This window comes from Neofelis nebulosa, chromosome 4 (genome assembly GCF_028018385.1).
Source record: "Neofelis nebulosa isolate mNeoNeb1 chromosome 4, mNeoNeb1.pri, whole genome shotgun sequence".
Classification (NCBI taxonomy): Eukaryota; Metazoa; Chordata; class Mammalia; order Carnivora; family Felidae; genus Neofelis; species Neofelis nebulosa.
Window position 1 is genome coordinate 15,276,334 of NC_080785.1, and position 17,296 is coordinate 15,293,629.

General features: G+C 50.8%; 1 protein-coding gene and 1 long non-coding RNA gene across 2 annotated transcripts; one reads left to right on the forward strand and one right to left on the reverse strand.

Annotated features, from left to right (window-relative positions):
• Nucleotides 1-706: 706 nt before the first annotated feature.
• On the reverse strand, nucleotides 707-5,173 carry LOC131508911 (uncharacterized). The gene is made up of 2 exons (XR_009260212.1): nucleotides 5,086-5,173; nucleotides 707-1,945 (listed from the first exon to the last, which is right to left on the reverse strand). It is a non-coding gene; the product is annotated as an uncharacterized LOC131508911 (long non-coding RNA).
• Nucleotides 5,068-16,825, forward strand: KLRG2 (killer cell lectin like receptor G2). The gene is made up of 5 exons (XM_058724114.1): nucleotides 5,068-5,870; nucleotides 11,173-11,274; nucleotides 11,686-11,831; nucleotides 15,776-15,879; nucleotides 16,382-16,825. Exons 1-5 carry the CDS (start codon nucleotides 5,123-5,125, stop codon nucleotides 16,500-16,502), a joined length of 1,221 nt encoding a protein of 406 aa, XP_058580097.1. The 5' UTR covers nucleotides 5,068-5,122; the 3' UTR covers nucleotides 16,503-16,825.
• The last annotated feature ends 471 nt before the right edge of the window (nucleotides 16,826-17,296 follow it).

The following is a 17,296-nucleotide window of genomic DNA, read 5'->3' on the forward strand; positions in this document are numbered from 1 at the left end:
AGGACACTGCTCAGTAACGCAGTTAACAAACGAAGAGATGGTCAAGTTCACCCATAACTAAAGAAATGCAAGTTGAAGTTTCACGTTTTTGCCCATCAGATTGATAAAGACTAAGAAAATTGATCATATCAAGTGCTGGGGAGGCTGTGGGGAACAACCCCTCATCCACTGTTTGTTCAGCTTCTTATGAAGAATTTGGGGACTTTCGACACTGTCCATCAAATACAAAACTGTGACCACCCTTTGGCTCAGCAGTTTCATTTTAACGAAGCTATCTGAAGATAACATCGGTTTGATTTTTAAAAACAGTGCACGAGGATGTCACTGAATTATAACTGTAGCTTTTGCATTGATTTTGCTCAAACAGGACTGCCTGTCCACATGGAAACAACGCGAATGTCCACCAGCAGGAGACTCCTTAAATGAATTATGTATGGGTATGTATTTAATAGCAATGTCTTGGAAATAAAATATATGCACATATAATAACAACGTAGGTAAGACAGGCATGGAAAAAAATCCAGAAGACAAGATATTGAAATGTTAATAACCGAGATGTCTGGGGGGCATGAAATTTCTTTCTATAGCATGTATTTCTGTAATATTTAAATTTCTGTAAAATTTAAATTTAAATCACAAGCATGTATTGCTGTTATAAGCAGAAAAAGATTCTATTTATTTTTTAATGTTCATTTATTTTGAGAGAGAGAGAGAGCGTGAGGAGAGGCCAAGAGAGAGGGAGAGAGAGAATCCCAAGCAGGCTCCTCTCTGTCAGCGCAGAACCTGACACAGGGCTCAATCTCGTGAACCGTGAGATCATGACCGGAGTTGAAATCAAGAGTTGGACGACGCTTAACCCATGGGTCACCCAGGCGGCCCGTAAATGGCCTCCTGATGACAAAGCCCCCGTGGCTCTACATTGAAGGCACAACGGAGACTGCTCCAAAGCCTGGGCCTCACCCTAAGGGAGCCCACAGGGCCTAACACAGCTAGTGGCTAAATTGGGTTTTTCTGCTACTTACAGTTAGAGTGGTGAATGCTACATGCTAACTCGAGATTTAAAAAAGGGAGGTAAGGGAAAGATACTCCAGGGTCATATGACATCCACAGATACAGACAAGCAAGCTTTAGGAAGGGCTGGGACCAGAGAAATTCCAGGGACCTAAAGAGGAGTTTGTGGGTCTTCCCTCCAGGGAGCTGCCCTCCTGGAGCTCTGACACGTCCCAGCCCTGGCTCTCTCAGATCCGTGCCAAATTCCTGCGAGGGAGAATCCGATTGGCCCAACTGTTAGCTGTGACGAAGGGTGGGGCACAGAGACCACCTGCATCCTGGAGAGCCATTGCCACAGGGCGGGCAGCCGCCTGGACAGTGACTTGTTTGCAGTGGCTGCCTGCGGTAAGAAAGTAATAAACTGAGAAGCTTGAAGGACAGAAATGTATTCTCTCACAGAAGGACAGAAACGTATTCTCTCATAGTCGTGGAGGCAAGAAGTTCAAGGTCGAGGCTTTGGCAGGGCTGGTTCCTTCTGAGGTCTGTGGGAAGAGAATCTGTTCTAGGCCAATCTTCTAGCTTTGGTGGTTTGCCAACAATCTTTGGCCTTCCCTGGCTGGTAGACACCCTGATCCCTGCTTCATGTTCACACGCTGTTCTCCCTGTGTGTGTGTTTGTGTCCAAATCTCCCCTTTTTTATAGAAGGATACCAGTCATATGGGATTAGGGAACCAGCCTAATCCAGAATGACCTCATCACAGTAACCACCCTAATCCCAAATGAGGTCACGTTATGGGGCTCTGGGGACTAAGACTTTAACAAATGAATTTGGGGTGGGACATGCTGGAGAGACCAAATTCAACCCATAGCTTACCTGTGTGGTCAAGGTCCGGAGAAAGATCTGGGCTGGAGGGAGAGCTGGAGAGTCAGTGACCTAATGGAATGTGAGGAGTCTCTGGAAGCAGATGGAAAACCAGCAGAGTGCAGTGTTAGGAAAGCCACAGACGGCTTCTGAGAGATAAAGCGAGCACTGAAGAAACCTGCAGGAGTCGGTGATGTATGGTGCCCTTGGCAAGGAAAAATTCGGCAGACTCGTGGGAGAAGAAACACTGCAGTGGCTTAGGGAGGGCTTGGGATGTGATGGAATGAGAAAGTGAGTGATAAGGAAAGTTGGTCGTGCAAGGAGGAAATGAAGAGTGTTCGCTGGAGGAAGAGACAGGGTCCTAGGAGGCATTTACAACCTGCTCATGTTTACCGATGAGGGAAAGAACCAGTAGAAAGGAAGAGATTAAAGGGGAAGAGATCATCTCGGCACCAGCTCCCCTGAATGCGCCAAAGCCGTATACCCGCAGGCTAGGGACCCTGCTCGGCGAGTGTTTGTGAAATGAAAGTGTGACTGCAGACAGAATCCAGAAAACAGGTGGGAGGGACTGGCCACGGCCACATCTTCAGTCCCTGCAGCTTCCTGCTCATACTTCCTGCGGCCGGTGGTGGCTCCACCTGTGGCACTGTTGATGCCAGTGCCAACCCCGGTTCAAATTCAAGATGGAATTTAGATGCCCCTGGGTGCCTCTGAGTCAGGAGCCTAGCCCAGTTTAGTGGGCTGTGGCCAGAGGAGCCAGGCCTTGGGGTACCCCCGACAAGGTCACGGGAGCATGGCTAAATGGTAAGCACATTGTGTTTTCCTCACTGACATTGACTCTGAGCCCAAACACCTGGGACATTAGAGATGCTTGATGTTATAAACTATTTGATAATCATCATCCCAGGAAAAGATATGTAAACAGGAAAGCAAAGTCAGGTTGCTCCTCTCTTACCCCAGGTCACTCCAAAAATGGATAAGCAACTAATGTCAGCAGGGACAGTGGCTACCTCTGAGAGGGGAAAAAGAGGGGAGAGACCTTTCCTTTATATTTTATATACTTCTGGGGTGCCTGGGTGGCTCAGTCAGTTGAACATTGACTTCGGCTCAGGTCATGATCTCGCAGTTCACGAGTTCGAGCCCCGCATCGGGCTCCGAGCTCTGTGCTGACAGCTCAGAGCCTGGAGCCTTCTTCAGATTCTGTGTCTCCCCTCTCTCCGTCTGTCCCCTACTAGTACTCTGTCTGTCTGCCTTCCTCTCAAAAATAAATAAAAAACATTTACAAAAATAAAATATTTTACATACATCTGCATTATTTTAATTTTTATAGTAATCTCCATCAGCTCTAAAAGAACCTTACAGGGGCGCCTGGGTGGCGCAGTCGGTTAAGCGTCCGACTTCAGCCAGGTCACGATCTCGCGGTCCGTGAGTTCGAGCCCCGCGTCAGGCTCTGGGCTGATGGCTCGGAGCCTGGAGCCTGTTTCCGATTCTGTGTCTCCCTCTCTCTCTGCCCCTCCCCCGTTCATGCTCTGTCTCTCTCTGTCCCAAAAATAAATTAAAAAAAAAAATAAAAATAAAAAAAAAAAAAATAAAAAAAAAAATAAAAGAACCTTACAATATGCCACCTTTGTAAAAATGGATTTTTATTTAAGAATATGCATACATTCTCTTTCTAGAAAGTAGAAACATTACAGATAAGATTAAAGTCTCTTAGACTGTCTCCCCAAACTATCTACAGCAGCATCTACTATTATCACTTTGGGGCGTATCATTTCATGTCTTTTAAAATGTATTTTCATGCATGGATATGTCCCCACGTTACATATATGGTCTGGATTTTTGAAGGGATTAAGCATAACATGTATTCTTTTTTTTTTTTTAAGTTTATTTATTTTGAGAGATTGAAGTCATGAGTGGGGGAGAGGCAGAGAGAGAGATAGAAAGAGAGAGAGAGAGAGAGAGAGAGAGAGAGAGAGAGAGAGAGAATATCCCAGGCAGGCTCTGTGCTGGGCCAAATCTCATGAACCATGAAATCATGACCTGAGCTAACATCAAGAGTTAGACACTTAACCTTCTGAGCCACCCAGGAGCCCCTAAACATAACTTTTTCATCTAGCACTTTCTTTCCACTGGACTTTTTCTCTCCATTACTTGTCTTCTGGGGTGGGGGGGGGGGGTGGACATCTGTTCCTAGAATCCCTCTTCCACATTCTCCTTCCTCCCTTCTCCCCTAGGAGTAACAAGTATCTGGTCTTTCCAAATGTTGCTCCTAAAACCAATCCAGTAGAAGCCCTCGGGGTAAGGTTGCCGGATTTAACAAATAAAAATATGGGAGGCAGATTAAATTTTAATTTCAGATAATGAATAATTTTTAAATAGAAGGACACACAGTGCTTGGGGTGCACTTATACTAAAAACCTAACTCTTATTTTTCTAAAATTCAGATTTAACAGAGTGGCTTCTATTTTACTTGTCATTGCTACCTTGGGGCACTTGTTAAAAGTGGCCTCATCACCTTAGGAGATTCAGTAAGTGTGGGTGGAGCCCAGCCCGGAATATGTGTATTTTAAAATAGTATTCAGATCACTAGCCAGGTTTGGGCACCCCATATTGCACCACACCAGGCTGACTGGGGACCAGGATTCTCTCCCCGTGGAAAATACACATTCATGCTTATACACCCCTCAGTTTTCAACGAGTTAAGCTAATAGGAGTCAGGCCTTCAGAGTAGCTGTCCCGGGGACTTTTGCTGTGGCGGAGTCCTCTCAGGTGTGGTGCCCCTTCCCCCACTACACGGTCAGGACAACCAGCTCTGCTCCTTTTCCTCAGGCCGCCCAATTTCCTTTGTACCTGCTAATCTGAGTCCCAGGCTCTCTCACGGGTTTGGCCAACCGCCCTCAGCCCAAAGCTGTAACCCTCAAAATCAGCGCAATGGCAGAGGGCCGTGGGACTGGGTGCAAAGAAGAGGGAGGAGTCAGGCGTGGCTCTGGGTTCTTCCTTATGTCTCTGTTCCCAGCTCTGCCTTTCGGGTTACCCCTCCGCTAGGTCCACTGCCCCTCTCCATTCCTGGTGCCAGGTGAAGGAGGCTCTGGTAGCCTAAGGGGCGTGGCCAATAGAATCCTAGCCACAGCCAATCCCGGCGGGGCCCTTGGGGTGGGCGGGGGCACGGGTGAGGGGCGTGGCCTGAAAACAATTGTCCAGGCTGGACCAATCCAAACCGGGGAGGTGCCTACCTGGGCCCAGGTGCGCTCCGCTCTTCGTCTGTCGGTGATGAAGCGGGCCCAGGCGGCATCGGAAGGAGACCAGGCCGAGTTCCCAATGGAGCCCCTGGGGAGCCAAGTCGCGGAGCCGGAGCAGCTGCAGGTCCCCGCCGACGAACTACGGCTTGAGAGTCTCGAGAGCAGCCCGAATCTGGTCCGAGCCGTAAAGAAGGCGGCGGGCGCGGGCCAGGACCTCGCCGGCGGGAAGCAGCAGCCCCCGGCCCGCCCGGCGCTCACGCGGCTGCCGCCATCCAGCCTGGGCTACGGCGCCTTCCGCCGCCAGACGTCCGCGGACTCCGAGCCGCCGTCGCCCGGCCCTTCCGTGGCCGAGCGGCCCCGGGCCGGCGAGGCGCCGGGGGCCGAGCTGGTGTCGGGGGAGCAGCTGCCTGGCGCCTGGGCCCCGGTGGAACTGCAGGTGGACGTGCGCGTGAAGTCCGTGGGCGCGGCCGGGAGCAGCCGCGCGCCCTCGCCGGCGCCCTCCACGCGCTTCCTCACCGTGCCGGTGCCCGAGTCCCCGGCCTCCTCCCGCCACGCCTTCCCCACCCACCCGCTCCTGCAGCGGACCCCAGCGCGGCCGGAGCGCGGCCTCGACGCCGAGGGCCGGGCCAGCCCCGCCGACGGGCGCGCGGAGCCCGCGGGCTCCCCCACCACGTGCGGCGGCCGCTGCAGGGAGCTGGGGCTGGAGAAGGAGGACGCGCTGCTGCCCCGCGCCGAGACGGACAGCGACGAGAAGCTGCCCCGGGCCATAGAGATCATGGGTAAGCGCGCGGCCGGGGAGGGGGCGACGCAGCCGGAGCGCTCCCCTTTCCCGGCGCCCCGCCGACCACCCCGCTGCCCCGGCCCCGCCTGGCCTGTCCCGCCGAGCTGGGATCGATAACGTTCGGGGCTAGTGGTTGTACTTGAGCTGTCTGCGATGAAAGAGTAAAACCACTATTTCCACCACCACTCCGCCGTCCCACCGCAAGAACTTTCTCACTCCCTCTTAGTGTGGAGAAGTAGAGGAGGGAGGAATTCCGGGACAGGGGAGGTCTTCCAGGATCACGTGACGGGGGTGGCAACCCGGATGGGAACACAGGTCCCCGGACTCCCGACTTCTGGCTCCTCTCTCAGGCCCAGCCTCCCTTCTCTTGTCAGGGAACCAGAAGGAGCCTGGAAAAGATATAAACAACCCTGGACTGGGAACTGGGAGGGAGTGGTTGGTGAACCCTGGGGGCATGGGAAAGCTTCCTGGAACTAAGCGTTGAAAGGTGAGTAGGGTTTGGGGGTGGCAGAGGCAACCTTCTAGCTGGAAAGCTCAGGAACAGAGGCTAGGAGGGCTAGCCACCTGCCCAGCAGGCAAAATGCCAAAACCTTAGCCAGGTGAGAGGAAGACCAGGCCAGCTAGACAGGCCGCAAAGCCCGTCTCTGCCATGTCTCAGTTGTGGGTAGACTTCAGGGACGCACATCGCTCCTGGCTTTTGCAGTTCGGTGTGAGCACATTGTCTGCCTGATGATGTGTTTTCTGTCGCTGCTGTAACAAATTGCCACAAACTTAGTGGTTTGAAACAACACAAATTTATTATCTTACAGTTCTGTAGGTCAGAAGTCTGATGTGGGCTCACTGGTCTAAAGCCAAGGTGTCAACAGCACCGTGTTCCTTCCTGGAGACTCTGGGGGAGATTCCGTTTCCTTGCCTTTTTGTAGCTAGAAGACTCTGCATTCCTTAGTTCATACCCCTCAGAATATTCAAAGCCAGCAATGTGTGGCTGATTCCTTCTGCTGCCGCCCTCTCGGACTCTCCTGCCCTTCTGCCTCCCTCTTCTGTTTCTAAGGACCCTTGTGATTACGTTGGGCCTACCAAGAAAATCCAGGAGAGTCTCCTCATCTTAAAGTCAACGGATGATCAGCCTTAATTCCGTCCAAAACTTTAATTTCCCTTTGCCATGTATCCTAACATATTCACAGGTTCTAGGGATTAAGAAGTGGGCATCTTTGGGGGGGAATATTATTCTGTCTACCACAATGAGTCTTTTAAAGTCAATAGCTTTTGATCAGATTAATAAGAGTCTAGGACTAAAGTTTAATTGCAGGTCAGCCTGGGACGGAGCCAGGAGGGGTCTGGGCAGGAGCCTTCTGGAACGGAAAACGGGAGCAGAGGCTGGGGTAGAAGGTGTCTTTTGGAGATGGTGGGGCAGCCTAGGAACTCCAGAGGTGGTTATAATTTTGGTGGGACGGGCAGGAAGAATGTACTCACCAGTGCTGGGGGCATGGAGGAAATGGGGCCCAGAGAGGGTGATGCCCCAGCATGGTCCTGCCCAGCGGGAGGAGCAGGGCAATTGTGATAGATTTTACCTGAAGGCGATGACACAAAAGCAGAGCCTCACTGGCAGGAACCCTCTGAGTCCTATGCCAAACTTTGTGTTTGGAGGCTTTTATTATATTTTTTAAGACCCCTTCCCTCACCCACCAAATTGAATAAATTTTTTTAATGTTTATATTTGAGAGGGAGAGAGACAGAGAGAGACACAGTGTGGGAGCAGGGGAGGGGCAGAGAGAGACGGAGACAGAATCCGAAGCAGGCTCCAAGCTCTGAGCTGTCAGCACAGAGCCTGACATGGGGCTGGAACCCATGAACTGCAAGATCATGACCTGAGCTGAAGTCGACGCTAACCAACTGAAGCACCCAGGCGCCCCTCTAAAAAAAATGTTTTTTTAATGTTTATTTACAGTTGAGAGAGAGAGAAACAGTGTGCAAGCAGGGGAGAGCAAACTGAATAAACTTGAAGCCCCACAAAACCTGGTTCCACCCCCTGATACCCGGATTTGGCTAGGAGGGAGGAAGCAGACTGTTTCAGTTGCCGGTAGGAAATATGGCAAGTTAAGATGGAGTTCGAAGTGAGAGAGTAAACAGAGGGTGTAACATCAGAGATGGTCAGTCCAAGATTTGGAAACAGGATTGGGTGGAAGCTAGAGAATGGGGCCAGAGGGAAGGACTGTGTATAATTGCCATGTGGGACTGGGTAGGTTTGCAGACCCTGAGCGAATTCCATTTAAGCAGGTCCAGAATTGGAAATAGGGAGAAGACGAGTTTAGAGGGGACTTTAGCAGGCTGCCTGGGTGGCTCAGTCTGTTAAGTGTCAGGCTCTTGATTTCAGCTTAGGTCATGATCTCATGGTTCATGAGTTTGAGCCCCGCCTGGAGCTCTAGTTTGGCTGAGTGCTGATGGTGTGGAACCTTTGGGATTCTCTCTCACTGTTTCTCTGCCCCTTCCTCCCTCCATCTCTCTCTCTCTCTCTCAAAATAAATAAATTAAAAAAAAATAATAATTGTTTTTGTTTTTAACATTTATTTATTTTTGAGACAGAGGGAGACAGAGCATGAATGGGGGGAGGGTCAGAGAGAGAGGGAGACACAGAATCAGAAGCAGGTTCCAGGTTCTGAGCTGTCAGCACAGAGCCCGACGCGGGGCTCAAACCCACAGACCGCGAGATCACGACCTGAGCCGAAGTCGGACGCTTAACCGACTGAGCCACCCAGGCACCCCAAAGAATTGTTTTTGAAAGGGGGTAGGTGGGACTCCTGCCTGGAAATTTGGGGAGGACCCTGGCTCTGTGGGAGGCCATCCCCAAGGTCAGCACTGCAGCCCAGAGTGGAAGGTGTGTGAGACTATGTAACCTGCTGTATTTCTTTTCTGAAAGGTCAGAGCTGAATTCAGTGTTCAGTCACAAGAGTTACATTGACGGAGGTGATTGGTAGATTTGTTCTCCTTTTCTTCTGCAGGCTTTTCTGCTTTTAAGACTATCAATGTGTATGTATTTTTTATTCCAAGCATTTTCAAAACACTTTTTTTGGTAACAGCTTCATTGAGTCATAATTCATATACCATAAAACCCATCCATGTAAAGTGTACAATCCAGTGGTCTTCAGTATATTCACAGAGGTGCACAACCATTACAGTTGGTTTTAGAATATTTTCGGGATGCCTGGGTGACTCTGTCAGGTAAGCGTCCGACTCTTGATTTTGGCTTAGGTCATATCTCGCTGTTTGTGAGTTCGAGCCCCACATCTGGCTCCACACTGGCAGTGCAGAGCCTGCTTGGGATTCTCTCTCTCTCTCTCTCTCTCTCTCTCTCTCTCTCTCTCTCTCTCTCCCCCTCCCCCGCTCACTTGTTCTCTCTGTCCCTCTCTCAAAATAAATAAATAACCTTAAAAAATGTATTTTTTCAATACCCTAAAAGGAAACGCTGTATCTTTTAGCCATCACCCCCAGCCTCTCCCCAGCAACCACTGATCTACTTTCTGTCCCTGTGGGTTTTGCCTGTTCTGGACATTTCATAAATGGACTCGTAATATGTGCCCTTATGCGACAAGCTTCTTTCACTGAGCATAAACTTTTCAGTGCTCAGCCACGTTGCAGCCTGCATCAGCATTTCCTACCTTTTCATGGCTGAATATTGCGCTGTATGGATATACCGCATTTTGTTTATCCACTTATCAGTTGATGAAAATTTGGGTCAAATCCCTTTAAGAAGCGGATTATGTGTTTAAAAAAAAAAAAAAAGAACAAATTCCTAAAAGGTCATAGATGGAATGTGACTCTTCACAGATCACCGTAACATACTTCCCTTTCCAGTCTTTGAAGCAAGTGTTTTTCCTAATGGAAAAGGGAAGTCAAAGATTTCAAAAGTGCCTTTGCTTTTAAAGTTGAATTATGATTGCAAACATGTTTTCTTAAAAACCTTGGAAGTGTGTCCCAGCTTTCTTTGTGTATAAGTTGTGTGTACCATACACACATGTGTGCATTCATATGGGGCGTGTATCCTGTGCATATGGTTTTAAAAATGGCATTAGTCGTTTCAAAATAGTAAAATATTTGCTGGAGAATTACCTCTGCTGTTTCAGGCTTTGACAAATACGATGACTTGCGTTCTTGGGACCCTTACACTGAATATGTAGCTTTCCCAACCCTCATCCCCGAGATGTGGCTGGGTCCCATGGCCCCTTGTGGCCAAGTGCCTGGGAGAGGAGAGGCCTCTTCTTACATTAATTGATTTCATGCTTCTGTGTCCTGGCAGAGGTCAAATTCAAATTCAGGAGTACTCAGTTACTCGTTTATTTATTTATTTTAAAGTTTATTTGTTTAGTTTGGTGGGGGAGGGGCAGAGAGAGAGAGGGAGAGAGAGAATCCCAAGCAGGCCACACTGTCAGCACAGAACCCAATGCGGGGCTTGAACTCCTGAACCTTGAGATCATGACCTGAGCCGAAGTCAGACACTTAACCAACTGAGCCACGCAGGTGCCCCAGGAGTGCTCAGTTACTTTAGATGTTTCTGGGTAGAAAGCCACCGTGAGCTGTCTGAGGCCGCGATTAACCATTTACTGTGTTTTATTCCCCACGTTTCCCCCCTGGCCTCCCTGGTTACTCCATCACCGGGGCAGGATGATTCAAATATGTTCTCTCTCTTCTGCCTGCCTCTCTCTGGAGTTCCTTTCCCCTCTGCAGCCTCGTTCTAGTTATCTGGTCCCCTGGGTCCAGCTCACGGGAGCTGCTGACAACTCACGTCTGTCTCCTGCTCTATGGCCTGCAAAGCACGCTCTGCACGATGCCTCACCAGTGGCCTCCAGTGGCCTGGAGAGATAGGAGAGGCAGGTGGGAAAACATACCAAAAACACTTGGGGGACCCACAGAGCCAAGACTGGAAGCCAGGTCTGCCAATGTTTAAGCTGAACCCCCATCCCTCCCGTTTGGAGCTTTATTTCCTGGTACCTTGAGCCCCATGAGTGCAGGGGTCTTGCCCTGTCCCTGGTGGTATTCGTGCCCTGTGTCTAATGCACGGTTTGTGCTCAGCAGATGGTTGTCAGCCAATCGTTGTTCTCCTTGAATGGATTCTTACGTCTTCTACTTTTTAAAGAAGCAGAACATCTTCTAGTGTTTTTCTCCCCAATAATAATTTTCTAACCTAAATTGAGTGGGTTTCTGTGGTGTCTTGGGCCAGGGTGAGGGGGGTGCTAAGGCAGGCGTGATGCTCGTGTACGAGTCTTGGGTTCTCACCTGTCTCTCCTGGTTGTCCCCTCCCCCAGGGCTGCCTCTGTACATGAAGTCCCTGCGCTGGGCCCTAGTGGTCATGGCTGTGTTTCTGGCGGTGTCCGCGGTCACCATTGTGGCCCTGGCTTCTAGAGTAGGTATGGTGCCTCCTCCTGGTCCCCTCTCCTCCTCTGGCCACCACCAGGGTGTGTAGTCCTGACAGCAGCTTTCTGAGAATTAGAAACACACACACACCCCTGCCCTGGGCAGGTGCAGCATGAAGACATGGGGCTTGTTGAGCACAGAGAGGGAAAGGAGCTCCTTCCTCCCACTGGACACAGCCTGTGCTCTGACGAGTAGTAGGTTGACAGCCCCCGCCTCGGGCGGCTTTGGCCATTGCACAAACTCTGCAGCCTGCCCGGGTCCTTGCCCATCCCACTTGCCCTTCCCAAGGCTTACCACTTCCATGCTCCGGATCTGTCCCATCAGCCAAGGCCATGGCCAGACTTTGATTTTTTTTACCGCGCATCCGTTCAGCTCTTTACAGTGGTCTGTCTCTGTGCTTGCAGGGGCCACTTGCCAGCCGTGCCCCCCGGGCTGGATGTGGTGTGAGAAGCATTGCTACTACCTCTCTGCCGAGGCTCGGGCCTGGGAGGCCAGTCAGGCCTTCTGCTCGTCTCACCATGCCACCCTCCCCCTGCTGGGCCACATCCAGGTGAGAAGGAGGCGGGCGGCGGAAAGATGGACGTATCATTACGGATCACCCATTCCTAGCGCTGGAAGGAATCTCAAAGATCTAGTCCAACTCTGCATTGCAGAAAAAGTCACCTAGGCCTGGGGAAATAAAGTTACATGCGGGAGGACCAGACATCAGGGCTCCCGAGGTCGTCAACCTACTCTTCATTCTAAGATGCAGAGGTGGAGCCGGGAACACGGGCGCAGGCGTGCTCCCGTCCAGCCTGTGCCAAGCCCTTCACCGTGAGGGTTCCTTCCGTCAGTGATTTAATAAGTATCTATTGACCACCTACGCTGTGTTTGGCCCTGGGGAGTCAATGATGAGCCAGAACAGCCCATTCCTTAAATGTTAGCATTTAAGGAAGTTCCTTTCTAGTCCCATTTTTTGAAGAGTTCTAAACATGAATGAGTTTCATTTCATGGGATGCTTCTTTGTGTGTGTATCGAGATGATACCGTTGTTTCCTCTTTAATCTCTGTGGTGAATCACGTTCGTCTGTTTTTATTTATTTATTTTACTTTTTGTTTTTTTATTTTTTATGTTATTATTTATTTAGAGAGAATCCCAAGCAGGCTGTTCACTTCAGTACAGGCCTCTTGTGCTAGTTGACTTAGCCGTGATGTTTTCTTCCTCAAATACTTCTGGATTTGACTTGTTAATATTTTACTTAAGGTTCCACATACATAACATTCTGTTTTCTTGGACTGTTCCTGCCCAGTCTTGACACAAAGCTGTTCTGTGCTGCACAACAGGAGAGGTGGTTCCTGCCTTCTTTCTCTCAGAGAGTTCCCTGGAGATGGACAGAAAACCATGCTGGAGAAAATGTTTTACAGTGAACATGAGTTATTTCATTACCAGGAATAGCACTGACGTTTCAGAAAACATGGAGAAATGAGAAAGATACAATGTAGATTGAAAACCATCAAATCTCAATATGGTAAAAATACATATACAAAGGAAAAACAGAAAGGAAATATGTATAGTAATATCCTACTTGTGGTTACCGCTGGGGGCAAGATTACGAGTGATTTTTTTTTTCTTCTTTAAAGTTCTAATTTTTTCTAATCTTCTAAATGTTCTGTGAATAATGTGTGCTACGTAATTAGGAGGAAGTGCTAGAGGGACAGTAGCCCTGTAAGCAGGAGGTCAGTATTTAAGCGTTTTTGTTGGGGGCCTGCGTCAGACCTGAGTTCTTACATTTGTCAGATAAGAACATTCTCAGGCCCCTGGTTGCGTCTGCAAAATGGAGGCCAGTGGGAATGGAGGTGGGTCCCTAGAGAGTGGCTGGAGCTGGGGAGGGGACCCAGCTGGGCAGTGACCCACTGAGCACAGCAAGTGTCCTCAGAAAGCCTGTCCCTGCCCTCCAGCCTCTAAGCAGACAGGTTGAGTTCAGAATGACCTCAGCCCCCTGAGCAAAAACTTCCCTGTGGCTGCTGGGTCCTCCAAGGGGGAGATGAACTTCACCAAATTGCAAGCTTCAGATAAAGAATTCTTTTAACTTTTTTTAACATTTATTTTTTTTTTAATTTTTTTAATTATTTTTTTTAATGTTTATTTCTGAGACAGAGAGACAGAGCATGAGTGGGGGAGGGGCAGAGAGAGAGGGAGACACAGAATCCGAAGCAGGCTCCAGGCTCTGAGCTGCCAGCACAGAGCCCGACACGGGGCTCAAACTCATGGACCACGAGATCATGACCTGAGATGAAGTTGGACACTCAACTGAATGCACCACCCAGGCACCCCAAGAATTCTTTTAAAGATCAATTATTTGAAACATAAGTATATAGGAAACATATCATGAAGTCTGGATAAGCTCCTTGCAAGAAGACAAGGGTGAAGATTTGGGTCCCGGGCTGTTCAAATCTGGAATGTGATGACTGTGGAGCTCTCCACGAGGACAGAAGCTTCAGGAGGCACCGGGCGAGGAGGAGCAGCTGAGGGTTGGCAGGCAGAGGGAGCTGGCAAAGGCCAGACTCCAGGAGCTGGGACACACACACCCGGGGACATTCCAAGGTGCCAGTGACACACACAGCCCTTGGATCAGCAGGTCTCAGCCTCCCCAAGAGCTGATTTTGCTCGCAGTTAGGGAAAAGGAGAAAGTTTAAGTGTCATCAGTCAGCAGACTCACTCGCCATTGGTTTAAGAACGGCTGTGTTTGTGGGGTGGAGGGAGGAAGAAGCCACAGTTGACTACAGAAAGGTGAAAAAAAACCATGAAAAAATCTCCATCGTAAGATTACGAAGATTAACTAATTGGAGCATTTGAATATGAAAGCTGAAATGTATGAAGGCAGGAAGTAGAGTGGTGCTCTACTCAAGCAGGTGGGGGGGATAGGAAGGTGTTTAATGGGCCTGGAGTTTCCATGGAGGAAGATGAGAAGGTTCTGGGGATGGACGGTGGTTGCACAACAGTGTGAATGGACATAATGCCAGCAGCTTGTACACTTAAAAATAGTTAAAATGCTAAATTTCTTGGTATGTATTTTATTCACAATTTTTAAAAAAGATGTTTGAAGGCTAATTTAGCAGATAATTTAGCTCACTTTTAAGATGGAAAATATGGGATTTCAAGGAAATTCTGCTGAGGGTCATATTCCCCCATGTTCCCACATTGGTGGCAAAGTTGGAGAAGCACCAGCTGAAGGCCGTGGAGGCCCTGGGATTTCGGCGGCCTCATACACAGCAATTCTTTGGACCATAAGTGACTCAGAAGTTTCTGGAACTTAATCTATGGATGATGCTTTCCCCAGGCCATATTTTTGCTCTTCTGCTCTTCTTTGCTTTGCGTGTTTTCATATTTACATTTTCTGGCGTTACATTTTCTACGTACTTGTCATTGTTACCGGCATTGTAATTTTCCATCGTGTTGATGTCCCATAACGTGCCTAGTTATTTCCTTATTACTAAGCAATTGGGTGGTTTCCATTTTTTCTTTACAAATAACACTGTGTTATCTTTGGAGAAGTTCATTTCCTCCCCCTTTATGTTCTTGGATTTTTCCTCCAAAGTGGAATCACTCACCCAAGTGGTCGGAAGGATGTCACTGCTCCTGTTAAGGTGGCACCGAAGTATGTTCTGGAAGATGCACCAGCATCGCTGCCCCACACCGGGACTTACAGCACTGAAACATCTTTTTCCAAGTTAAAAAATTTTTAATGCAATGTTTTTGTTCACTCTGTTGCCAAAAACAACATGACCTGAAGGACAAATACTTTAAAAGAAAAAGAAAGACGGTCTCTAATAGCTCTCCAACGCACTCCCGGCTTTTATCGTTCCTTGCGTGTCTGTGTTTGTGTGCGTACGTGTTTTGTCATGACAGTGATCATGGCGCAGCTGATTGACGTCTGATTCACTGTAACCGTGTCTGCTGACTTTCCTCATACCGCTCCGTGGCCTTCGTACTTGTCTTCTTTTTGTAAATGGTCATGACATCGCACCCAACTGGTGCAGGGTACATTACGCTCTCGCTGACAGGTGCGCTCTTGCTGGCCATCTGCTCCCAGGCCCCCTCCGCGGCCGCCTCAGCCCTGTCATCGCCTCCTGCACAGTCAGGCTGTTTGCTCCCCGGATGTACTCTGGAGTCTCCCAGCTTTCTCCCCGCCTCTCTGGCCGCTCACTATCCATCTCGCGTTGCTGGGTGGGGACTGGCATTCGCATCCTCTCTCCCCGTGAAGCGGAGGTGGGATCACCCCCATTTCTGGTCCCCAGTCCTGAGCACAGTGTCTGCCAACCCTCGAGCATCCAATACAGCTTTCCACTTCCTGGTGTTCTGGGAGAGCCGGGTTGAGCCGAGTCACTTCTCTGGCTCAGTAAGTTGGGAATCTGCAGGAGGTGGGGCAGGGGTGGGGCAGGGTGGGGCGCAGAATTCCCGGGAAGGAGCCTTACTAGTGTCGGAGAAGGGTGACCAGCTGCTTTTCTCCTTCAGGACTTCCTGAGCAGATACCCAGTCACCAAGTACTCCTGGGTGGGGGCCCAGCGAGGCCCCCAGGGCTGGCACTGGATTGATGGGGCTCCACTACCACCCCATTTGTAAGTGACCGTGGGCCTGGGTGGGTGGCCTCTCTGTCCCCAGTGTGACCAGAATGACATCACGGCAGGCACCGGAGAGGGGTCGAGGCCTTCCTTTCCGCTGACACCTCCCCCACTGTTGATCTGGATCCTCCTTCCGTTCCCAGTTTCAGCCCCCTGCTCCACCACCAGCCTGGGGCAGCTCTTGGGAGACACCCCTCCCTCACTGCCCCACTCAGGGCCTGGTTTCATTTAGCCCCAGTCACCCCATCCCTTATTGGGCCCCCTAGCGCACCCACCCAAGCAGGAGCGTCACCCTGTTCGGTAGATAAGGGGCACTGCACGGAGGCGGTGGGTGGTTCTCTCAAGCTATGGGGCATCCTCATTCCAACCCCAGAGCCCTTTGCAGACTCTCCTGGCTCTGTGCAGTGGTCACGCAGTCCCCACGCCAGCCCTGGCATCAGGCGCACCGGCCGGCAGAGCCCGTCATCCTGAGCCTGGCCCCTCTTCTCACCCTCCCCAGACTCCCGGAGGAAGATGAGGACCAGCCGGATCTCAAGTGCGGGGGCCTGGAGGAAGGCAAGATTGTGGCTTGGGACTGTGCCTCTCCAAGATCCTGGGTCTGTGCCAAGGGGACCAAGTGATTTGGGTTCTGCCCATCCAGAGACATCAGGGCCTGTGGCCCCTCAGTGGAGGCCAGGGTGCCGGCTGGGGTAGCCGCTCCCCTGGACCCAGGCTTCCAGGTGTCCCTGCCCTGTGCTCGAGGGGCTCTCCCTGAGCGAACCCGGGACTGGACTTCTGGTGCAAGCAGGTCACGTCCAAGGGAAAGGAGGTTTCCTGTGGCCCCGGGCAGAGTGTATTTTAGTCTCCAGCTCCCGAAGCGGACTTGTTCGGTGACCTTGGGATGGCTTCTTAGCATCTTGGAGCCTGGGTTTCTCCCTCATTAAAATGGCCATTTCCCATCCTACCCCTGTACCTGTTTGGTCACACGTGCACACCCTTTCGGTCTTAAGGACCAGGAGGATTTCACGATCACAGGTGCTGCCCGTCGGTTCTCGCCCGGGCCCATAGAGCCCGGGGACTTGGCAGCCGCCCGAAGCGCCATCCCCGGGCACTTGGGGGCACACCACCCACCAGCAGTGTCTGCAGGACAGGACATGCGAACTGCACCCCACCCCCCGCCCCGCCCCGGAGGCGGGAAGAGGGTTTCCTCCCGGGCTGGCGAGGGTGGGTGCAGGGCTGGCGGGGCTCCCGAGGCAGGGAGGGTGCAGCTCTCCCGCCCGGGGCCGGAGATGCCACGCGAGCCGCAGAGAGTGGGGTCCCAGTGAGAAAGGAAATTAGAATTGTGGGGACACCGGCCTGAAGAGGTCTGTGTTGGGGTTCAGTGAGGGGCCTTTGGGCCGAGGGAGTGGCCACAGGGTGAGCCGGAAGGACTGGT

What these genes read in the sequence shown, in the direction of transcription:
- KLRG2 (XM_058724114.1), top strand. Translation starts at nt 5,123, where the DNA reads ATGAAGCGGGCCCAGGCGGCATCGGAAGGAGACCAGGCCGAGTTCCCA. An exon ending in GGCCCTGGCTTCTAGAGTAG is followed by an intron (nt 11,275 to 11,685) that starts GTATGGTGCCTC and finishes CTGTGCTTGCAG; the next exon opens with GGGCCACTTGCCAGCCGTGC. An exon ending in CCCTGCTGGGCCACATCCAG is followed by an intron (nt 11,832 to 15,775) that starts GTGAGAAGGAGG and finishes TTTCTCCTTCAG; the next exon opens with GACTTCCTGAGCAGATACCC.